General features: G+C 37.3%; 1 protein-coding gene across 8 annotated transcripts in view; it reads right to left on the bottom strand.

The window, feature by feature from the left end:
- Positions 1–5,189: 5,189 nt before the first annotated feature.
- Positions 5,190–25,230, bottom strand: part of sif (still life) — a 51,637-nt gene continuing 31,596 nt past the window's right edge. For 6 of the 8 annotated variants that reach the window (XM_066287881.1, XM_066287883.1, XM_066287885.1 and 3 more), the window contains 18 exons: positions 23,335–23,614; positions 17,907–18,038; positions 16,024–16,206; positions 15,770–15,970; positions 15,486–15,713; positions 12,766–12,952; positions 12,331–12,713; positions 12,070–12,225; positions 11,823–12,017; positions 11,645–11,753; positions 11,409–11,588; positions 11,232–11,350; positions 8,048–8,224; positions 7,803–7,990; positions 7,409–7,749; positions 7,223–7,355; positions 7,065–7,168; positions 6,791–7,001 (listed from right to left, as the gene is read on the bottom strand). In XM_066287881.1, the coding sequence (XP_066143978.1) occupies positions 6,877–7,001; positions 7,065–7,168; positions 7,223–7,355; positions 7,409–7,749; positions 7,803–7,990; positions 8,048–8,224; positions 11,232–11,350; positions 11,409–11,588; positions 11,645–11,753; positions 11,823–12,017; positions 12,070–12,225; positions 12,331–12,713; positions 12,766–12,952; positions 15,486–15,713; positions 15,770–15,970; positions 16,024–16,206; positions 17,907–18,038; positions 23,335–23,614 (3,421 nt within the window). In that variant the 3' untranslated portion in view covers positions 6,791–6,876. Of the gene's footprint in view, positions 5,320–6,790; positions 7,002–7,064; positions 7,169–7,222; positions 7,356–7,408; positions 7,750–7,802; positions 7,991–8,047; positions 8,225–11,231; positions 11,351–11,408; positions 11,589–11,644; positions 11,754–11,822; positions 12,018–12,069; positions 12,226–12,330; positions 12,714–12,765; positions 12,953–15,485; positions 15,714–15,769; positions 15,971–16,023; positions 16,207–17,906; positions 18,039–23,334; positions 23,615–25,230 lie in introns of those variants that run through there. The other 2 variants (XM_066287882.1, XM_066287884.1) reach the window with 2 other exon arrangements.

Here is a 25,230-nt window from a genome sequence, read left to right as displayed (position 1 = left end):
ATCCGAAACGTGGGAAAAATTTCGACGCCGTCTCACTGGGGGCATTTTGAGATGTTTTGTTCACAGTTCAACAACAAAATAAACTAATATTTCCACGTAAAAATTATTTTATTTATTTATAATTGAATAAAAAATCTAAAAGGTCAATGACAAAAAACCACTAGCATTCTTTCTTTTTTACTGAAAGTCTGATCATTTGATACTCCATTATGAAGCATTATTTTGCCAAAGTTACGAGACTTAATTATTAGTATTACTGGATGGTGCATTTCATATGAAAGTGAGTGTAGTTAGGTTAGTTCCTCTTAGGTTCTCCCTAGCGTATTGAGCAAAATACGAATAAGAAAATATCTTCAAAAATCTTTCGAACCGTACCTATGTACGGGATGTTCATTTTTAAGAACCGTTATTGCTAGAGTTAGAGGGTTGGAGTTTTCGCAAACCTGAACCACTTTTTTGTAAAACACACGATGTCGCAAACAGATGTATCAGGGCGTTCTCGCTTTTTGAAATACCGGGCGAAATTGAAAATTGTACATTTTCAGACATCTATCGTATTTCAGTTACCTTATAACTTACCGACTAGGTAAAAGCGGAATCTCACAAATTTTTTAAATTGAGATTCCAGTGGTGTACTCAGTTTGTTATTAGGTTTCTCCATATTTAAAGAAATTACCAGAGTTGAGACTTCTTAAATGGGACACCCTGTATGTTAATTGCTAGTTGCATTCTGCTCACTAAGAGCTGTCCATAAATATATAATAATCGACACTTCGGTTCAAATAGAACGTTAGTATTTATATTATTTTAAAAAGGCTTTAGATTGCCAGTGAAAAGTGATATTATTTTACATATAATATTTGATTTTGGCTCAGATTTTCGCAAACCGCTACTCTCAATCCTGAGAAACTAGAGGCCGAACAGAGCTATTTTTATTAAATTTATATTAAAGACCAAAAACCACTAGATTGTAGGTATTTTTTTGGAGACCTTGTTCAAAATGGTTGCCATTTTCTCTAATACAAAGCTGGCACATTTGTATAATTTTACTTAATTCACTGAAAAATGCTATGGGGTGCTTTGTAGATTTTGAAATGCTAAATGGGTAGCCTGTCTAAGTTCCTCTATTGTCCTCTGCCAAGTTTTATACAAAGTGTCCCAGTATGAAGGGGCCAAGACTTAACCACATATTCATCGGTCAAAAATATGTCGATTGCTTTTGGCCAAAACCATCAGAGGTAGTGGAAAATTCCTAGAAGGTTGAATGTTAAATTACACCAGAACTTTTTTATTCGCTTATGAAGACGGTTGGTTTTTTATGTGAAATTTCCGATCTCTTACGCAACTTTTTTTTATCACTTATTGAAATTTCATTTGGAGTCTCAACTGGACGAAAAAAATGTAATTCTTTATTTCGATTTCTGGAACTGCTGGTTAATTGACAAGAACGCGGTCACCAGTTCAACTCATTCTCGACAATATATGTGAATGCAGAGCCCTCACAAGGAAATAAAAGCATACATTTCTATAAACAATTAATTTAATAAATGCTCAATATAACCACCCCGTTAATGAGCATAAAAATTCACACGTCGGAGAAAATTAAAACTCATTCTTCGCAACATCATTGGATAGTTGCGCGTTCCATCAGCTGTTTCTATGTTTTTGGAATGTTAAGTTGAAGTTTTAATCTCTTCATGTTGTTATGGGCATTCTGCTCCAAATTCTCTAAAATGTCTTCTTCTTGTTCGACCGATAGCGCCCTGTAACGTCCACATACATGACGTTGAGCAGCAAAACTGCCAAATTACTGGAGGTTTTTTTCCAATCCGGTTTGGAAATCTTTCCGCATAAACTCTCGCATTCTTATGATAATTTCCCTGGCAAAATCTCACTGTGAATAATATATCTGTTTTTTCTCCAACCGTATACATTCTTCAAACCTTTTTTAAAACCTATGAAACCTAGCCAAATCTGAAGACTCTGCGTTCACTGATATTGTCAAGAATGAGCTGAGCTCGCGACCGTGTTCTTGTCAATTACCCAGCGGTTCCAAAAATCGAAATAAAGAATTACATTTTTTTCGTCTAATTGAGGCTCCAAATCAAAATTCAATAAGAGATGAAAAAAAGTTGCATAAAAGACCGGAAATTCCACATAAAAAAACCAATCGTCTTTATGAGCAAATAAAAAAGTTCTGGTGTATTTAATATTCGACCTTCTAGGAATTGACCACTATCCCTGATGGTTTTGGAATAATAGCTCTCGTCTAATGTGTCCCGAAAAGCAGAAAGACTATGCACCAAATTTCGTTACAATTCATATAGCCGTTTTCGACTTATTTGGAAAATTTAAAAAAAATGAAACTTTGACGGGCTGTATTTCCAGAAGGAGACAATTTCGTGTATAAGTATATCACCATGAATCGACATATTTTTTACCAAGGAATATGTGATTAGCCTTGATCCCCTCATTCTGAGACACCCTGTATATCGTGTTCTACATAAGGCTCCACATATCGACAATAACTTATTTTTAATACAATATATGGTACCAAAGTTTTTGGAATTCCGCCCCCAAATGTATCCGATAATGCCTAAAATGCAATATCCATGAGTTAGACACTTAGACGTACAATCAAATGGTTTTCAATCAGGAATAATTGAGACCGGATAATTAATTCAAAGTTTTATTGTAATTAAACAAAGCGTATGATTTGCCGCTCAGCAATAATTTGATATAATAGGTGTTGGTTATTTTCCATGTAAAGTGTACAAATGATAATCACGTTTTCGATGCACGTTGTTATTAAAGAATTAATAATAATGTTAAATGTAAAAAATGAGGTATTTTTCTTTTGTTGATATTAATGAATATTTTTCTACTTAGTGAGGCGTCGTTTATTATCTGAGTTTCACATTGTGCTTCTTCTCGCAAATTTTCAATTGAAATGTGGTTTATTCAGTTGCGAAACCAGTTGAAATCGTTTTTATTTATGGTGATGAGGATCGTTGTCTTTTATCAACCATAGAAATATTTTGCCAGCGGCATATTGGAAGAAACATCAGCCTTCCCTACGTCGGAAAATCAATACAGAAATTTGAAGAAACAGCTTGTGCTTGTGCTTTGGCTTTGTCGCCAATAAGAGTCAACCTAAGATATTAAATGAGCTTACGCAGACCCAAGTTCTCGGGCGATTTGCCCAGAATCCATCAATCTATCAAACACCAATTTAACTGGACTATCAACGGTATAAGTCCGAAAAGTTCTAAAATTCCATAAATTTCATCCATACGAAATTAATCTTTATCAGAACTTGACTGAAGATGGTGCAGACCGACGAATTAAATGTAGCGAAGTGACCCAAACTTTAATTACCAACCAACCCTGACCACCTCTAAATGTTTGCTTCGGTGACGTAATAACAGTGATGAATACACATATTACTGGAATGGTAATCACAATAGGCACAACTGTAGAATCTGACGTGATTCAAACTCTCATGCTATGAGAGAAGAAAGCACTCAATATTCACAAAAACGGAATGTTTAGACCGAAATCTTTGGAGATGGTATTATACGACGTTTGTTTGTTAACCGTAATTAGATGGGTGAAATCTACTACTAGAAAATGCTACTGAACTTTTGATAATCCATGAGCTAGAGCATCAGCAGGACGAAAATTACAACTGGGTGAAAATTTACTGAAATTTCAACAGGACGGGGCCCCGCCACATTTTTTTTAATCCATTAAGCACTGGTCGCATAACAATCACCCCGCAACATGGATTGGGAAGAGAAGGGCGATAGAATGGCCCCCTAAGTCTCCCGATCTCACGCCTTTAGGTTTCTTTTTGTGGAACTACTTGAAATCTGTAATGTTCACAACCCAACCAGAAACAATTGAGTTAAAACAGCGAATTAGTACTGAGTATCGTGCAATTCCTAAGAAGTCTTTTGTCAATGCGTGTCGAAAACGTTAAGCTTATTTGCATGTTTCATGGCAAATAACGAATGTTATAAAAAAATATAAATATTGAGCGGCAAATCTTACCCTTTCATTTAATTACAATAAATCTTAGAATTAATTATCAATTCTATTCCCAAATGAATATAAATTAATTATATATACTCCTAGGTGTTTTATGAATTCTGCATTTTAGGCATTATCGAGTACATTTAAGAGCGGAATTACGGAAGCTTTGGTACCATTCAAAAACTTAATGAAAATACTTTTCGACGATTTGTCGTAATCATACCTATGTTGTTTGAAATAAAAATGAATTAGGGTTGCCAGGGTGAATTGGGCAGAGGGTAGTAAGTTTATCACACCCTTAATCATCTTCTCTCATCACATTATAAAGATATGTCCTTGAATTTTTCCATTACCTGTATAGAGCCAACCGTTTTCAAGTATTCTAACCGGAATACTTGCAAAAAAAACCCACCCGGTATATGACAACATCGTTGGAAAATATTTCTGTAATATCTGTAAGAATTTTTGGAACTGTTGATGGTCATCTACTACGTTTTTTAAGGCACATTTTACCAATTAATTTGTTTCAACTTTGACAATGAATTAAATGGCGAAAATTTGCTGACATAAAATTAGCCGATAATTTATCGGTTTTTTAACTAAGACATATACATATAATCTGCCAATAAGAGCCTCGTTATTCACCTTGTTATTTCTCCTCATTTTACCCGATTTCGCAGTATCGCGTCGTTTGGAGATGATTAGAAACAACTATATCACTTTTGGAGAATTAAGAAAGACGCTTTGTTGGGAGGACTTATACTTTACCATGATTAAAAAATTGGCAATTGATTTCAGAGAATAAAAATCATTACGCTTCTGTCATTTGTTTGCCGTTCATACGAATATTTTAGGAAGAACTGCGAGTGAAAACATTGGAAATAAAATATTTTGGTAATAATCTCGATATCGCGACGCCTCTGTGTTATACAAGTTTCAGTGGCCATTTCTCGCATGTTTAGATCCAAACGTTACCAAAATCCCCGTTCTAGAATTTTTTGAATAATTTTTTCTAACATTTTATTACTCATTAATATTCAGATAATACTTTTAATGAAGAGGTAAGTAAAATCATACTTACCGCTGTCCGATTTCACTTCTGGTTTGTTGAATTTATCTATACGTCATTGCTCTTATTTGCCTCTAATACAGATTTTTCAATATTCAGAATTTAAATAAACAATATTTAGGAACTAAAGGTAACTAAGATGCATTCTGGAATGACAATTTTTTGTTTTTCTCATCGAAGTATTAGGTCGGTGAAGCTTGTGGGCCGTTTCTAATCTACGGAAAACAAAAATAATGAAACTCAAAAAGACGCAAATAAATAAATGTTGTGCACATGCTCCAAAGTAAATTAATGATATCAGAAGGGACGGGAAATGATGGAGGATGGAGGGTTTTTGCGCGTTTACATTGTTCAATTCGGTCCGAGCTTTTTGTCGCATCTATAATGCTATGCCCTATACGAGACGCCTTATGAACTGATGGAAAGCTTTAACGGGCAACGAAGTGATCCCGGTCTTTATGTTTAAAACAGGTCAAGAAGAAGAAGTCCTTTGTTGGTTTCCCCCATGAAAAACGACCGGAAATAGCAGAATAGACGGTCTTTTGTTAACAGAATAGAGAAGGTATTTAACTGTCTTCAACTGCTATATCATGGAAAACATCTGGAACGTTAACAACGTGTTTGCGACACCGGTATTTGTGCGATTTTTGCTATATGTGCGAATGTTAATATTGCATACAGGATGTTTATTAAGCACTTGTACAAACTTTAAAGAGTGAACCTTTGACCAATTGCACGATAAAAATTTCCTATGAATATGGGCCCGTATCGGCTTCTTTTTTGACATCTAGGGTTTCAGAAAAAAGCCTCCCAGACCACCAAATTTGAATTATTTTCTGTGGAGCACTTGAAGTGACTAGTTTACGAAACTTCAGCCCCAAATAAAAAAGATCTAAGAAATAGGATATTTTAATCATGTGCCTTTATTAATCAGACACTAGGTATATTCGAAAGAGTTTATAGACCACTCTTAAGGCGAATTGATGCATGTATTGCAGTCATTTTCAACAACTATTGTAAATGTTATTAACTTATTTGCAAAAGTAGCGCAATCTTAGTCTTGTAGGTGATCTAAATTTGTCACATCACAATTCGATCAATGAAAGATACATTTTCCGCTTATTTTTCAGAAACTTTTAATAATTCAACTTACAAAGTTCTAACGCAGGTTTAAATTTAAACTCGTTTATTTTTCAAAACGGCAGCTTTCAAAGACAAATACTAAGAGTTATGGTTATTCTATATATCCAAGTACAACACTGTATATGAAGCCTTCTAATATTAAACAAAAAGCCAAGTAATCATTTGAGTTTCTCATCACCGATACTTCCAGTATTCAGAATTTGGTCGAATTGACGTGTTACTGAACAAAAATATAGTGAAAATCCCAAACAATTTTTTTTTTCGAAGCTCTCTATCTCTGTCCCAAAAACCAAGACGATACGAACTCATGTTCGAATGAACTTTTTATCTTAAAATTTGGCACAGATTTACTCATTAAGGTTGATAGAAGTACTTAATAAACACCCTGTATTTTAAATCATTTTTTTCTCGCAGATAATACGTGTTGTATTCAATTCGACATTCATGTACCCAAGTGTACTTTATAAAGAGGGAAAAAGCGAGGTAACATTTCGCCCTTTTGTGTAGCCCTGTGTCTACAGTGCTACAAATAAACACAGCAACTATAAAATACGTTTATTATATAGTCCTTTTGTGACATGTTAACAAGGGATAATTTAATATAAAAAGAAACCTACCGTTGACACCCTCTATTGCTGCTCTTGCACCTCGCTAACCAGGGACTTCCTCGAGGAACTCAGATCTCCACGCGACTTTCTCGATAACGAGGAGAATGGAGTGCTCTCTGTTTCTCTCGGCTTCCAAATTGGAGATCCTATTTAACGTTAGTCCAAAATAATTAGTTGAATTAAAATCCTTATAGTAGTCAAGACAATACCTAATTCCTCCAGTTGAACAGGGTGAAATTTCTCTGGCGGATGCGACGACTGAATCAGCCGAGCTTGGCTCCCGGTACTCCCGGCTGATAGAGTCGATGTAGTACTGAAAACACATTATTACACTCTAAAACTCCGTCGCTTTGAAAGGGCAGCAAACCTTAAAGTAAGATGATTGGGCGTCCTGCCTAGCGAGGCCTTAGGCTTAGAGTTTCCACCTTGGGAATCGTCTTCGCCTTCAGATTTAATCGACGCATCGTTTCGGTCGTGATTCATTCTTTCATGCATTGCGTCTAATATTTGTCAAGTTTCTTTAAACCGGAATTTAAAACTTTGCCAATCTCACCTGCCGCGTCTCCAACAGTCTTGCTTCTGCTCCGGAAACCGCCCGGTATATGTTCCGGTTCCTGTTCGGCGTTAGCATAGTCGATATTTCCGGCAGAAAGTCTTTGATTTTTATTTTTCTTCTGCTTGCCGAGAGTCTGCGAGCCCTGAACTATAATGTGGTGCTTTGGTCGTTCTAAAGTGTGACTATTCAAGTTTTCCATGCCTCCGGATTTATGACCCGTGACGAGCAGGATTCCGGGGCCGGAACCCGGTTTCGTTGACGGTATCGACATGTTTCTCACCGACTCCCTGATGATTTGGCGAATGGTTTTAAGAAAGGCGTTGCGAAACTCGGCCGTGCTGCAAAAACATGATTTACGCCATTAAATCCCTTAAGAAAATAAAGACATTACCTATTTGAAAGCACGTAAACTTTCTCAGATCGTCTTTGTAATTGACTTCTCAAGTGAATAAGCTCCCACAAAAAGTGGGAATCCATGTCTTTGGCCGAGGAGGCGCGTACTTGGACTTCTGTTACTGGAATCAGCACCTGGTACCTGATTATCTCCACCTCAGAAGATGCGGCCTTTGAGGCGACGCCCTAAAGAGACATGTTTCGAGGGGCACTAAAACACGCCAGGAAATAACCAGAACTTACCATGATTTTTTTCTTTTGACGCAACCGCTCCTTACATAAAAAAACAACGGCAGTCTTAAAGACGAAACACATGGCGTGCAGCTCAAGGCCTTTTTTGATTTTGCCGAGAAAATCTGAGATATTGAGCCACTCGACGCCTCCGTAGTAGAGCAAGTCTCCAGGACTCAGATCAATTGTCTACAACAATTAGTCCGCATAATATAATATGATTCATATGACATTCTTTAGGGAGCAAAAAGTGTTATAAAATGCCTACTGGGGTTTCCTAGCCGAAGACCAGCAAAAAGTGAGGGGGATTGACTCTTGATTATAAGTAGCATAGTTAACCAGTTAAAGATTGAAAGAAAAAATTAAATAAACTATCAATCTCGAACTGAGTAGCGATCCGTAGAATTATAATGGAGCTTTGAAATAATGGGGCCCGTATTACAGTATAGTTCATCTAGATATTGAAGAAATTAGTTATCGACATAAACCAAACAAAAAAAAACATCAAAAATGTCCAGAGACCCGACACACCGTCCAGTGGTCCAATATGTATAGAAAATGTTAAAATATTTTATTAACCGTAAATTTTAATGTGCTTCAAAGGAAGTTACATCTTTATCATGGGCAAAATGTAATAAAACGTGGTAAAAGACGGCGAACGAATATCGAGCATGGATAATTTTATTGACACGATAAAAAAGGCTCCTAATTATCCAAGCTAGTTGTGATATTTCTGAATTTGATACCGGTGATTCTGATTATTTCTAAAAAATTAGCCTGCATAAGTTAATAAAATAATAATGTATACAAAGTGATTCGGAATACGAGGCGAAAAATTGAGGAACGTGTACAGTTTCATATTCTGGTTAAAAATTAATATAAAAAATTATTGCTGGCAGGCATTTGTTTCGGAGTTATTGCACTTCAAAATTTCTGCATGTTATAATTTTTTTTATTATTAATAATAACAAAATAACAATTATCATTTTATATAATTAATAATTAAATCATAAATATAAGTAAATCATTATAACAAGTGCTCAAAAATACCACCATTCGCTCCGATACAAGCTTAGCAGTCCGAAATAAGCGAGTCGTATGCTGATTGCATATTTTGTCTATTTTTAATGTATTCGCTTCCATTATTTATTCTTTGTAATCATTGTTTTGGCTGTCAATTTCTACTGCAGAAACCAATTGTCTTAAATACTCCTATACAAAATAGTCCGAAGTGTTCAAGTCAGGCGATCTCGCAGGGCATATCACGTGACCACGCCGACCAATCCATCTCCAATTAAAAAACTTTACTTCACATTTTTTAATCAGGATATCAAATTATACACGTTTTTTAATTTTTCCCCTCGAGTTTTGAATAACTGAAGATTCCATCCCGGGACGTCTTCTGGTAAATGAATAAATGCAAATATATTCGGACAGGTAAACCTTAGTTTTCAAGAGGACACGATTTTTACATATTTGCACCCCTTCTGCTCCAACCCTGCAAAGGAGTGGCTCGGATCCTTGAATTTTTAAATGAAAGGGGGGCGAGTGATGTATTATTTTACAGCGAATTGAATTCTTTTTGTTGTGGGACTTTCCTTCCTGAAATCGATTAAATAGTTCCAGAGAAATAAAGAAATGAAAAGTAAAAATAACAAAATTTCTTGTCATTTGTAAATTAAATATGAAAAATGTTCTTTTTAACTATGAAAGCACTATTTGAAATGTACGCGAACATTATGGAGTATTTCGGAGTTACTTGTTGGCACTTTTATACTAGTCGTTGTCGCAACTCTTCCGAAGAATTGAATTTGGTTACGTAAACTTTAGATTTCAAATGCTCTCACAAAAAAAAGTCCGGTGGTGACAAATCAGGATATCTTGCGGGCCACTCAATATGATCTTTTTTCTCAATTCATCTGCCTTTGCGAGAAACAAACTGATAATAGCAAGTTTTTCGAAGAATCAAGTGAAATTCCAAAATGTTATTATCTATTACTACCTTTTTTATGCATTTTATTTATCGACCAAATAACGCAAGGAAGATACCATTACAAAGGGAATTCAATTCCTTTTAAAATAAGATATCACCCGCTCTCCCCTCTTTCCATTTAAGATTTCAAGGGTGATAGCCACCTCCACATAGGAGTTGGAGCAGAAGGGGCGTAAATATGAAAAAAATGTGTCCCCCTAAAAACTAAAGTTTACATGTCTGGACATATTTTTATTTATTCGTTTTCAAGGAAAAAAAAATGAGAGAAAACTTTTCAGTGCGCCACCCTGTAAATATACAGAGTGTTTACCAAATGTCGGCATTAATTTCAACGGGTGATTCTTTGTCGCGTCTTATGAAAAAAAGTCCTAAGAAATGTATATCCTATCTTGCGTTGTTTTCGTGATACAGGATGTCAAAGTTTTTTTTTCAATTTTTCATGAATAATTTCGGACGTAAGGGCAATTTCTCCACGAAGTTCAGTATACAGGGGTTTTCCGAGATGAGCAATTTAAACATTATATCGATTTTACAGCAATATGTAGAGGGCTATTATCACATGTTTATTAATAAATTAATGTTTTGATGAAATGATGTGCAAAGAAATTTTTCATCGTCGATATCTCTAAAATTATTGCTTTGAGAGTATTCGATAAAGTGTACCCTTTTTGGTTAAAACTGATGGGGGAACAAGATGTAATCTATTAGAAGTTAAAATACAGGGTCTTAAAAACGTTTGGGCAAATTTAACACAAGAAAATTACTGGAGGTGGCGTCCCCTATATATTGGGGTAAAACCGATGTAATATATGAATTTCTCGTCTTAGAAAGCCTCCAAAATACTGAATATTTTCGAGATATTGCCCTTTAGATCGAAAATATTTATAAAAAGCTGAAAAAAAATTAAACTTTGACACTCCATATCACGAAAACGAAGCAAGACAGGACACACGTTTATTAGGACTTCTGGTAATAAAATGTGATAAAGAATCACCCCTTGAAATCAATGCCATCATTTAGTAGATCCCCTGTATAGTTAACGCAGGTTTGATTTTGCCCATTCAGTAACATTTGGAACCACTGTAATGGTAATGCATGTTTCTCTCTGACCCATTTTGGTGTGACTTACTGTGACTAGTTTCTTCAATATTTAGACGAACTATAACTGGAAGGGAATAAAGCTCAAAAAGGGAAGGTACTCGCCTGCTTGCAGGATTTCTGATGCTGCCGAAACAAATGGTCGAATATCGCGCCATATTCCTCGTGAATTCGTTGCATTTCGTTAATGTGTTCGGCCACTTTCTCCATCCCCTTAAGAGCCTCTGTAATTACAACTTCATTCAGACCTGTAATGAGAAAAACCTGTGGGAAACCTCTTACCGACTAAGTGCTGGTGCTCGTCGCTGTTTGGTTCAGTCAGGTTCCTAAACTGTTGCAACAGCAATGGATACTTCAATATCCTTTGGATTGGTTTGATTAAATAGGACTCCAAGGTAGAAGAGTGCTGTTGCTTAGGATTTCTCGATATGAGGAATTCTTGAAGTGCCTGATTTCCTTCATCTAAATCAGTTTATGGTTACTCGCCTGATTTTAATTTCTATTGAACTAGGGCTTACTTGGATGTAAAACTTTTTGAGCTTTGCTATGACTGGCGCAAAACGAGCTATACAATTTGAAATGATTGACGTAATACAAGAAGGCACTTCCGATGGAGAACAAAATATTCTGGAAATAAGTAGGAAAATTTCGAGTTACATGAAAAAAAGCATAACTTTTAAGGCAGCTGCTTATTACTTTGAAAAGATGCGGATATTCAAACTTATGAAAATCGGGCTCTAGTTCGATGGCTTCTTCAAGATTCCTTAGGAACTGCCTCTGGAAAGCAACAATTTCCTGGATATTTCCAAATAGAGCGTTGATTTCCGCGTTTGACAAAAACGTCTCCTTTTTCAAAGGTTCCAAGTAGTTCTCCAATAAACTATTCAGGTGCTGCAAAAGAAAGAGGTGAATTGAGGCTTTCTCTTGTCTCATAAAGTGCTACCTTGACGTATGTTTTCTCCGTGTCGACTAATTCCATAATGACCTTCCGAAGTTTCTCGGAATCGGAAAGTTGTCTGTTAGGGGTTGATATTACGGTTTGGGAATTTTGATTCGCCAACTTTCGAGACTCTATTGGAGACCGGCAGAAACCGGTAACCTACAACAGTCACGCTATGATAGAAAGCTTCGTTTTGTCACACTGTTCAGAATGTAAAAGTATAAAAGTTGCACAATAATCGGCGATTGCAACTCAATTGCTTACCTGTTCAGCACTCTTCAACAAGTTCTCAATCTCAAACGAATTAGTTCTGGAGGAAACCTTCATGGAACCATCAGCTGAGGCGCCTTGGTGTTCAGTGGTTTCCCCAATATATCGGTCCTTCCCCGGGGCTGGAACTATAAGCCCGGAAATCATCTCCTCACTTATCGCTGGGGGCTCTGTGGGCGGCGGAGGACAAACCAGACTCTCAATGATGTCGTCCGTAGCCCTCAGCATGCCAGTGATATCCGGAGGTTCGGTGCGAGAGGAGCGCATCATCATGCACAGGGAGAGTTCTTCCTGAAGAACGCTCTCCAAGTACATCATGTCCAGGTCCGAGACAATTGAGCCGTTGATTACCATTATTTCATCGCCTTTTATGATACCTGACAAGTCTAGAATGAGTGCAAATGTTTTCGAAAGGATATCAGGAAGCACCGTTTTGCATGGCCACGCTCTTGTCCTCCACTCGGCTAACGTAGCAGCACAACTCGTCTTGCCTGTCCGCGTTCTCCACCAATTCGGCTTCGACGCTAAACCCCCACATTTGCTCCAAGGTGCTTCGGGACAGTTCAACTTGGTACAGGATTTTGGCACATACTTCTACCACTTCGTGGGTGTGCAACTGCGTGATAAATAATACATGGTATTATACAGGGCGACCAAGCTTTTTGTAGCTGGATTTTAGTCCCGTATTCTAAGCATAAAAAAACATTAGTTTGCTATACAGGGTGGTCGTTTCAATAACGAACCAAGCACAGTTCTGAACATCTAACGAAAAAACGCTGGGGCACGTAAAACTTATTTGTGAGGGAGAAATATTTTAGGGTAATTCGAACTCCTCTATCTCCAAACCCTTAAGCGAGAGGGTGTTCAACCCCAAAATCTTAAATCGTAAAAGAGTTCGAGTGACACCTCATTTTAAAGATAATTTAATGTACCTTTTTACTACGGTAGAAGAAATATTCTGATCAACAATAAAAATTATGTTTAACGTTTTGTAAATAAAAGTAAAGTTATTTCTGGTCAATTGAGTAAATGTTGGAAATGCCCACCTCATAGTTCCACACAATAGAAAAAATGTTGTTCGATCTGCCGCTTAAAGCACCTGTCAAATGATTTGATTACATTTGTTAATGATCTGCTGCCCTAAGTCGTCCAAAGATATTGATTCGGGTGGTAGATTCTACTTTTTAAGTATCGTCATAAAAATAAATTCGACAGGTTTAAGTCTGGAGAACTCGGAGGCCATTCCATTAACCCTTTCCTTCTAATCCACCGTCCAGGAAACGTTTGATCTAAATACTAACGAACGATCAGTGCATAATAAGGTGTCGCGCCGACTTGCTGTAATATCAAATGGTTCTTCTTGCATTGGTGATCGTTTACAATCATCTCTATCGATGCGTTTTTCAATCATTCAAGTTACATTTCCTCCAATAACTTAAATACTCTCACCCAAACATTAAATTTCTGCTGATATTGTGTATCGTGCTCGTGAATAATTACAGAATTCTTTTCAGACCAGTAATGGCAAATTACTGTACCGTACCATTCAAGAAGAGAGACCATTCGTCTGAGAAACGTACTTTAAAAAGGAACTGTTGATCGTTTAAAATAATCTATTCTGACATACTTCGCAAAATTGCAAGCCCCTATCAAAATCATCTTCATAAAGTTCTTGAATGATATGTATTTTATACACATGAAATATGTTTTTTTTTAATCACTTGAATACTGCCATGCTTAACACCATCACCTTTAACTTTGTTGCACTTAGTGAAGCGCCTCGGAAAACATGTCTCAAAACCGCCATCTCACCATTTATTATCGCATTTTTAACTCGATTCTTGGGTTATTTTTATTTATTTATTCTGTTTTTTTTTAACCAAAAACTGTTTCTGAATATAACAACAAATCAATTTCCTATCAACAAACAAACTTTTTCATTGTTTGCGAACTTTTTAATTGAGTTTATGATGGATTTTTTTCCAAATTTGTAGCTGTTTATTTCAAAAACTAATAATTATATTTTGAAGGCAGTACACAATTAAATGTAGTTTTAAACGACCTTTAATTTGAGGTGTCACTCCATCCATGTTCCAATAAAAAAAAAAAAAAGAGTCATTTTGGACTACCGGTGACATAATGAATATTTAACAATATAACCAAACGTCAAAAGATGGTATTTTTTGTTGTGTTTAATGCTGAATTGGATTTTTTTTTAATAATAATTTTTCGGTGGGGCGGTCACAATTGAGAGCCACCCGAAAGATTATACAGGGTATTTTAGAACTGTAGGAGCAAAATTCTAGGAATTGTTTAGAGTAACAATGGAAGACACCTGAGTTAAGAATCCGCGCCCGCAAATATCTCCCTAAGCCGCTACGGCGTTATGATGCTTTAAGACAGCGTATGTGCAAAAATGTTTTTATCTAGTTTTAATACGTTTAATTTTCATTTATTTGCATCGAATAACACTACAGTAATTATTCAAAATGTCGTCTTTGAACTTAATTGCACCTATTCAAACAATGTAAAGGGTTTCTGTCGACTTGCCAGAAACCCTGTACGTTGGTTAAAAATTTAATGATCACTTTGCACCCCTTGAATTGCCGCAGTAATTCGGGTAATCAGGTCTCGCTTTGTTTCCACTGGCGTTTCATAAACCGGAGACTTTACATGTTCCCACAAAAAGAAATCCAAAGATGTAAGATCGGTTGATCTAGGAGGCCCCATCGAACTGGACCGCATCTGCCGACCGAACGTTGTCCGGACTGACAATACAAATATTGAATATGAAATTCAAATACATTTTGAATATCTGTAGTTTTATTTTGTACAAACAAATTGAAATAAAACAGACCAAAGCTCGATAGACCACATTTTTGCACATAACCGCCTTGAAGCGTCTTAAGGCTGTAGCGCCTTAAGAAGACATTTCCAGACATGGGTTTTTATGTTCAAGTGTCTTCTATTATTGCACTGAACAATCCCTAAAAGTTCGATCTTTTGGTTTTCCAACACCCCGTATAACAAAGTAATATTATTTTTATGCGCAGAACGCGTGGTTTAAATCCTGCTAGAAAAACTCGGACACCGTGTATAATTATACGGTATAGATGCACTTGATACAGACACACCACTAAAATACTCACATAAGTCTCTATTAAATCGCTACGGTGTGGCACAAAATAATTATGGTCCTCCATTTCCCTGCGTTTCTTTACGCGTACGAAGTGCTCCGCAGGATTCAAATTTTTACGGGCGCAGGCACTCGACAGAAACTCTTCTACTGACATAGACTCTCGTACGAATACAGTCGTGGTGACTTGGTCGGGGAGAGACACCTTAACGTTCTTTTCAGTCTCGTCTCTGGAGTTGATCTAATAATCCAAAGATATTACACCTTGAAATCAAATTTGAACAATCATGCACGTACTTGCAAAGATCTCCTACTTGATCCACTATTAGACCTGGACAGCAAAGGGGGCCGTCGCTTGGTGGCACCCCTCCCGGCTAACAAGTTGTTAAGCAGAGAAGGGCTGCGGGCGCATATAAATGCGTGGAACGATGACACAGTGAAGACTCCCAACTTGTTCAAGGTGTTCTTCGTTGCTCTAGAAACGTGGGTGAGGAGAGACTAGAATATTCAAAAATTAGTATATAACCGAGCTCCAAAAATTAGTTAAATACTTTCGGATTGGGCAGTTCTCCACTCTGCAAGCTGGCCATATAGCACCGTAACCGGAACTGTTCGCAATGCAGCCTCTCTAAGTTTTCTTCCCACTGCATCACTTGGTTGCACAGTTGTTGTCGAGCATCCATGTCCACTACCACGGTCTGTTGCATTTCGGCCATATGTTTCAGCTTGTAATCCTTTGAATGAGAAAAATATGTACAGAGTGTTGCAAAATGCTCGTAAAAAAAATCGGCGTTCTACAGGTTCTGCAGTCCTGTAATTTCCTATAAACATACAGAAGATCAAAAAAGTATTCGTACACCCATCGGGATGTTATACTTCAGCCTCTTTCCAATAACTTGGAAAAATCAAAAGTTATATAAGTATAATAAAGTATTCTCTACAACATAATAGAAATAAACGATATTTATTGCAAATATAAAATAAACAATAATTCAAAATTCCCGCACCAAAAAAGTATTCGTACTCGTAATTGAGTCTCATTATTTTTTAGTATTGCAGTGGTAGATGAACATTTTAATATTTCGTCGGTACCTCTCAGCTTCGGTAACTGCCCGCAGTCGTCGAGGCATGAAGTTGACTCAGTTATTAGCAACATTTTAAGAAATATTTTGCCATTCCTCCTTTAGCACTGCCTGGAGCTGAACTTTGTTTGGAATTTGTCTTTTTTGGTTTTGTCTATCAAGATGATCCCACAGATTTTCGATAGGATTCAGATCCGGCGACTGCGGAGGCGTTTTAAGCTGGTGAGGAACACTATACAACACCCATTCGCGCATTAGTTTGGAACTATGCTTCGGATCATTATCTTGTTGAGAGTAATAATCCCCAGTCACTCCAAAGTTTCCGGCGCTGGCATGTAAATTTTCACTTAATATGTCCCTATACATAAATCTATCCATCCTTCCTTCAATGAAATGAAGGTTCCCCACCCCATCTTCGGCCATACAACCCCAGACTAAGACTTTTCCGCCTCCGTGCTTAACCGCAGGTGGCAAATTTCGGGGATTCATGCGTTCTCCAAGTTTTCTCCATACAAATTTGGCTCCATCGGATCCGAAAAGGTTAAATTTGCTTTTATCCGAAAAAATAACTTTATGCTAAAACTCTAACGGCTAGTTTAATTGAGTTCTCGCAAACTCCATTTTTAGTTTCCGATTCTTACTAATCCATGATTTTTTGCGGGTTTTTCGCCATGAAAAGTGTTTTTTTCTGCCATTAACTCTAATGGTTTCTGGATGAATGCGTTGTCCAATGGCAGATTCTAACTCGGCAGCCCAATTTTTTTAATAATTTGTGTTATAATTAAATTTTCATTTCACTTCGTTACTTATGAAGGGTGTCCAGTATGTCCTTTTATATTTACTTATACTATGTTGTACAGTAGTGACCGGTTTGTCCACGGTTTTAACTATTTTTCGTATGGGTTGACCCTGCTGATAATGGCGCATAATAAGCTTTTTCATTTCTATGCTTAATTATTTACCTTTTCGATCCATTATGAATTTTACCATCACTAAAATGCTTTAAAACTCTTTTAGATATTTAACTAAACTGACTCATTTCGATATTTTATCAAAAATGCATGAATACCATCAAAAGCAACAATTTTTTTGGAGCCGCACGAATACTTTTTTGGTGCCGGAATTTTGAATTATTGTTCATTTTATATTTGCAATAAATATTATTGATTTCTATTTTATTTATAGACAATAACTTATTATGCCCATTATATGACTTGATTTCTCCAAATTATTGGAAAGACAGAAAGAAATATAGCATCCCGATGGATGTACGAATACTTTTTTGATCTACTGTAGATGTGGAAATGACTGGTTGCAGATCGACGGCCCTAAAGATCATGGAGGTTACTCACCGTTTCAATAGCTTTCTCAAGGCGGAATATTTCTTCCTGAAGCAGGTGCAAAGTACCAGTTTTGCCGCGATGGCGTGCAAATGCTGCAGCACATGCGCTATGTATACTATTCACCCAATTTTCTAGCTCAACCTGAAGAAAATATGAGAACCTTCAAGATATTACTCCAACAACACAAGATATTTTATTCTCAAAAACGTCTTTTTATGTCGATATTACGTATAAATCAGTTGCCGGAAAAATTCCTTAAGCCCGGTTTTTCAAACTTCTGGTATCTTTGCCAGCAAGATAATTTCAATAAAAGCGACGAAATTAAAGCGGATCATCGACCAGTTTCTCAATTTCCGTGGAAATGGTACTACTGGCGAAGTCCCAGGAGTTTACTGGACTCCTAAAGGCCTGAAGGCCTCTAAAGGCTGACTTACTTAGGCCGATAGATGGTACGAGGATGTTTCCAGAAGTACCCGATCTAACACTTAAAAAAAAGTTAAAATATTACATTATTTCTTAACCTAGTCTCCATTGAGATTCACACACTTCTTCAAGCGATGTCTTTTACACTCTGTTTATAGTAAGAAGCTTCGAATATTTCAAAATAGGCACCAACCTCGAATCCCACTTCGTCATCGTTAACAAATCTCTTTCCACCGAGTCATTTTCTTAAGTTTGAAAATAGAAAATAATCTGAGGGGACTAAATCTGGCGAATAGAGTGGACGAGGAAAAAGTGCGGAACGAAGATGATTGATTTTGGCCACCGCTATGGCGGAAGCGTGGACTGTTGTGTTGTATTTATGAAACAAGACTTTTGTTTGCCAAATGCGCGGTCCCTTTTTGCTAATTTCTTCGCTCAAACCCCGCAATAAACTTGTTTAATATTCTTCGTTTATTGTTTTTCCTTTAGAGATTCAGTCGATAAAATACATCCCATATGCATTTCAAAAAGCTGACGCCATCATTTTCCCTGCAGATAGAACGGTTTTCGCATTCTTTGGAGCCGGCTTACCCCTTTGAGTCCATTGTTTTGATCGCTCTTTCGTCTCCTGTGTGAGATGATGGACCCATGTGTCATCCATGGTTATGAATCGACACAAAAAACTCGGCTTTACTGCTTCGAAACTTTGCCAAACGCTCCCTTGAAACATCCTCACGCCGTTGTTTTTGTTCAATTGTGAGTAATTGCGCCACCCATCTTGCGCAAAGCTTTCTTATACCTAATTGTTCGGTGAAAATGTGATATCCAGTATTTTTTTAAACGTCTGTCATGTCTGCTGACTCTCGCAGTTTTAACCGGGTTACAGTACAGTTTTGTGAATTTTCATAAACAATATCTGGAATGGTCAGATCTGGAGAGTCATTGGGTCGGCCATTGCGGAGTGCATCGTAGAAGCGTTTAAACTCTGCTATTAAATACTTTACAGTTGGCGAGGGAGGATCAGATTCCCCCGGAGTAGAATCTAACTTCGCTTTGATGTTGGATGGACTAAGACATTTTAAATGAAACTGTTGAATCAGGCATCGATTAGCAATTGCTCTAGCGTTGGCTAAAAATGGTCCCAAAACAGACACAAATCAACGTAACACCCTCAAATTTTCGACATCAGCCTTTTATGGTTCGGTCTCTATAACAGCGACAAATGTTTAACAAAAAATTCGCCATCTATATAGGATGTCCCAAAAATATACCGACAAACTGTGAAGGGTGATGGGCGACGTTAACAAAAACTTTTTTCTAAAATGAACATACGGCCGCCAATGAGCCGTTCGAGCTTTAGAGCAAATAAAATATTTTAAATCATATCAAATAGCTATACGGCGCGACATGGAAAAGAGAGCACCCCGTAAAAATGATTTTATTTAAATCATTTTTGGTATGCACATTTGTATATGGGACCACAAAAAGTGATTAAATTTTTAATCAAATTTATCAATGTATTTAGGAATTTTAAAGAATTTTAGTTTTTTTTTTCTATAACAACTGCAATAAAATATCAACAATATGACTGAAAAATACCATTTATTGGTGTATGGTGTGCTTAGAAAGTGCTTTTAGATGAATAAAAGATGCCTAGACGCAGAATGCAGTGAAATTTTCATTAATTGAACGAGTTTGAGAGAGGTTGAATGGTGGGTCTACGGGAGGTGATCGGTCATTTAGGGACATCGCCACCAGATTGAACTGTAGTGTCAACACTATATTGAGATGCGGTCAGGCATGATACCAAGAAGAGCAAACAGGTAGAAGGAAAGGTACTGGACGATCCCGAAGAACTACATAACGCCAAGATCGCCGCCTTCGAATTATGGTCCTGAGAGATGGATTCATCTCGTCGAGGACGCTGGCGGATCAGTGGTTTGCTGAATGTGGAAAGCCCATTGGGATTCGCACCATTTATCGCCGGATAAGAAGTTTTGAAATGATTTCGTACCGTCTCCATCTTGTGATACCCCTCACCTCAAATCATCGGTCAAAATCGACTGCAGTGGTACAGAGAACGGATACGTATTGGAATCTGGAATGGGGTAATATCGTGTTTACTGACTAATCCAGATTCTGTTTGGTATGCATGATGGTCGAGCAAGATTAAAAAAGAAGACGGGATCTTCAGTTGACAATTCAGGGACGTATACATCAGACTGTTGGGGTAATGGTTTGGGGTGCTATTGCATATGATAGCAGGTTTCCTTTATTTTTTATTAGAGGCAATATGCCAGCCGAACAATAGGTCCTACAAATCCTGGAACCTCATCTCGTCCTTTATCTGGAAAGTCTTGTTAATCTATAATAGTTTTCTAGCAGGATAATGCATGACTACATGTAGCTAAAATAACTATGGATTTCTTTCAATAAAATGCAATCAATTTGCTACCTTGACCGCCTCGATCTCCAAATCTCACCAAACGGACACGTATGTGATATTATAGGTAGAAGATTGCATAATTTACCCCATCCCCCACAAACCCTAGCGGCGCTATGTCATGCTGTCCAGTTAGCCTGGAATGAGATCCCCGGAGAGATCATCAATAACCTCATTAGATGCTTGTCTAGACGTGTACAGAAACGTATAAGACACCGCGCGGGACCGACAAATGATTTTTTTTAGTCTATTAACAATTAAATTTATTAAATTTTTTAATGAAGTATTTTTTTGCGTAAGAAACGTACATACCGAAAATTATTTAAATAAAACCACTTTTAGGTGGGGTCCTCTTTTCTATGTCACGCAACATAAGTTAATTATTGATATAATTGCACACCACTGTGTTTCGTGGAAAATGTTTTGTTTCAACTACATTTATTGTTGGGGAGCACACACATATCTTTATCACAATTAGATATTCCGAATATGCCAATTTTAGGACCGGAGGACGTATTATTTCTACGTACATCATCATTATTCAGTTTGCATAGTACATTAATTTTGTTGAGTAGTAAATCAAAATTTGTATTGAAATTGGATGTTAATTTCACATTTGAAGAACTTTACGATATGTCCCTTGCTTATGGTAATGCAGCAAATTGTAACGGACGAAAAGCTGCATGTCCGTATGGACAGAGATATTCAAGACGCCGGCAACCTCATCATATAACGTCCGTTTCCATTCATCGTCACCTTAGAGAAAGTGGGAACCTATAGCGTCCTGGTGGTGATGGTCGTACGAGAACAGGTCGTACGGTTGAATTTGAAGGAGTTTTACACTGTGTGGAGGGAAATCCATTCACAAGTGTTCGCACAATTTCCCTCCATATGGGATCCTCCAAGTAGACGGTAGAGTACGTAATGAATGAATAATTTCTCTACTCTCAACGTTTAAAACGCGTACAAGCGTTAAATTCTGAAGATTATCCACATCAATATACTTATTGCCAATGGTTTTAGGTCACAACTTAATAGAACCTCATTTCGGGAGAATAGTCTTGTTTATTGATGAGGCACGTTTCCCGCGTGATGGTTATTTTAATGGTAGAAACACCCATATTTGGGATGATGAAAATCCCTACTTTGTGGCCTCTACAAAGTACGAGCAATAATTTTTAATAAACATGTGGGCTGGTATTGTTAAAGTTGTAAAGAATCTAATAGTTCACTTGCTGCCAGTTCGTTTGAACGCGCACGTCTATCTTCATTTTTTGCAAAACGTTTTGCCACAATTGTGAGAAAAATGTTCCTTTAGACGTTAAAACTATCATGTGGTTTCAACATGACGAGAAACCTCCACATTTTGATTTAAACGTGTATCAGTACTTGGATCAGCGCTTTTCCAATCGATGGATTGGAAGAGGAAGTCTTCAACTTGGCCCACGCATTTTCCTGATTTCAATCCGTTGGACTTTTTCCTTTGGGGTTATCTCACAACTCTAGTCTACGACACGCTTATTCGTAATAAGGAAAGTCTCTAAGCAACAACAATGGTCAGTTGTACACATTTACCAGCTATTCCTGAAACATTCCACAGGGTCCACGAGTCAAGGAACCGACGGTGCAATCTTTGTATTGGAGAAAATGGTCAACATTTTGAACATTTGTTGAGCTATCGCTTATTTATCCATAAAAGGGAGTCGAATAAGAATAAAAAGTGATTATAATTACTAATACCATATTGTTTTTCCTCTGCCCAAACGGCTCCTTTGTGGGCGTATATTTATTTTTAAAAAGGTTTGTATTGATGTCCCCCATCACCCCTCAAAATTTACCAGTATATTTTTAGGACAACCTGTATGTCAGCCGGGTACTTCCGGAACTATCCTCGTACGTCTGGTCGCCTCAAGTTATACAAAAATATTTCACTAAGGTGCAGAGAGGCGACTTAAAATATGTTGTACAGGGTGTTCGGATAAGGAGTGTTTTGGCAGAAAAAACCCACTTCCCGGCTAGATAGGGAAAACTAGCATACATGTGTGAGGAAATATTAATGGCGAAAACCCTGTTTCGACATTTTTACAGTCCACGCCGCTAGAGGGCGTTTCTCAATTTTCGGACATTTTCAAAATCCCTCATAACTCTTTTGTTTAGAACAATATTGAAAAAAAACGGACACATTCTTAAGGCACTTTTTTTATTTGATTCCAGTGGCGTGCTTAGTTTTTTGCTGCAGCTTACCGTTTTATCGAAAACTAACATAACTTTTTGATTTTAAATGAAAATAACAGTCGGCTACAATTTAAAAAAAATATCAATTTTAATCCATTCTCAACCATGCAAGTATGTCTAAAGTTACTTTCAAACATTACTGAAGTACTAGACTTGTATTGACTATGTAACGGGGAAATAGGGTTGTCCTGTCAAAATACTGCAAATCCGAACACCCTGTACAGACGTCAGTTCTAAGGTTTACAGACACTTGAAAAACGTCTCAAAGTCGGCAACAGGCACGTTCTCGCGTCTGCATGTTCCCCCTTTGGTGATGGATTATGCCAAATTACTTACCTGACAAGGGGCCTGAAACAAGTAGGCATCTCCAAAGGCGGTACTCAAACAGAAAATAAAATCCCTTTTCGGGTGTTCGGGAATGGGCTGCATTATGGCACCGTCCACGATAATCAGATGCTTGGGGGCGGCCTCCACGCTCCTTCCCTCCCTCGACTCACACGGATAGAAGAGCAAAGTGGTGCCCTTCAGACAAACCCAGTAGCCCTTCCAGCCTCGTTTCCGAGCTAACTCGATTTGATGCTTTTTGCGGAGCAGCCATTTCTTGACGCTCAGGAAGCTGAAAAACGAAAACTTACACCAAGGACCTAATAATTGCATTAGTCATCTGCGGCACAGGATTAAACACAAAAGACCGCAGTTCCTTTTGATGGGCAAAATTGCTGGCGGACAATTACCTACTCGACGGATGATTAATTCGGGCAAATTTCAACGAAACCGTCAGCGGACAAAGACATCAATCATTTGGGGAAAATCTTGGATTTTATAGTAAATACGGAGGTAGTTTTGTGTGACTCAGTTTTATTGCGGGATATACTATATAAGAGGAAAAATCCATCAATTTCAATAAGCCCAGCGTAGCTGGATCATTAGCTTCATCCATACATTAAAGTAATTGTGGTGCAATTTCCCGGAGCTTGGGGCAATAGCAAGGCCACAGGTGCGATGTAAACATGCCCGTGGGATATTTTACGGAGGCGTTCCAGCGAAAATCGTGATGGTTTACTTGTATCTCTCATGTTCTCAGCTTCGTCGCTCTCGCTCTCAGATCCTTCTCAAACTAATATCAATATTCAATGTTGATCTAAATCACTGGAAATGCAAACTAAGCTGAATTTAGGAGACGTGGACGAGCCGATATACAGGGTGGAACAGCCAAATGGGGTAAATTAAATATTTGCTTATTTCGAGGTACGTGAAGAAAATGCCGAAACACGTCAATTTTACATTCTGAAACTGCGTCCTGTAGCGGAAAAATTATATCTTTAAATTTTAGCCACTTTGCGTGGCAATTGCAAGCTCATTTTTTTTTTACTTGAAGCATGAGTTTGTGACACGTCAATTGAAAGGTCTTTCCATGCTCTATTCGAAGCTGCAATGGTTTTAAACGTTGCAACAAAGAATAATAAAAAAGTAAATTAATTCATGTAATTGACGACATTCTCCTCAATAAACTGAAAACTTAACTAATACCACAATTAAATAATAAAACAAATCAATCTCAATCTTCTATGAGATGTTCGAAATGCATGTCTCGAATCTCTTGGCAGTATTCTAGCCGTAAATAAAAATGTCTTCAAACATTAATCAACATCCAAGGGGCAACCGACCCAATCGCAAACTTTATAAATGTTTTTAACTCAGATAAATTACGTAGTTTAGTTTTGTACATCACATTCTTTACATATCCCTCTAAAGGAACTCGAATAGAGTAAGGTCAGGTGATCGTGCCGGCCATGCTAGCGAATCTCGCTTCCCTGCCCACCTATTTCGAAAAACTAGGTGAGATTATATGGAAATTAATTCGTTTTCTTATTTTATTACATTATCAGTAATGAAGAGATATTAGTTAACAAGTTTTTAGTTTGTGGTAGGGAGTATTGTCAATTACACGAATTCATTTTTTTCTATTATTTTTTTAATTAAAGTTTAAAACAATAACAATTTTGAATAGAGAATGAAAATATCTTCCAAATGAGGTATCACAAATCCTTACTTTCAATTTAAAAATTTGGGCGGTACAATTGCCACGCAAAAGGGGTTGTATTTAGGGATGAAACTTTTACGTTGCGGGACGTAATTTCAGAATTTAAGTTGTCGTGTCTCGGTATTTTTTCACACATATCGGAATATGCAGACATTGAACCAATTCCGTTAGGTTGTTCCACCCTGTAT

The sequence above is a fragment of the Euwallacea fornicatus genome, chromosome 11 (genome assembly GCF_040115645.1).
Source record: "Euwallacea fornicatus isolate EFF26 chromosome 11, ASM4011564v1, whole genome shotgun sequence".
NCBI classification, from domain to species: domain Eukaryota; kingdom Metazoa; phylum Arthropoda; class Insecta; order Coleoptera; family Curculionidae; genus Euwallacea; species Euwallacea fornicatus.
This window is presented reverse-complemented; position numbering and strand designations above follow the sequence as displayed.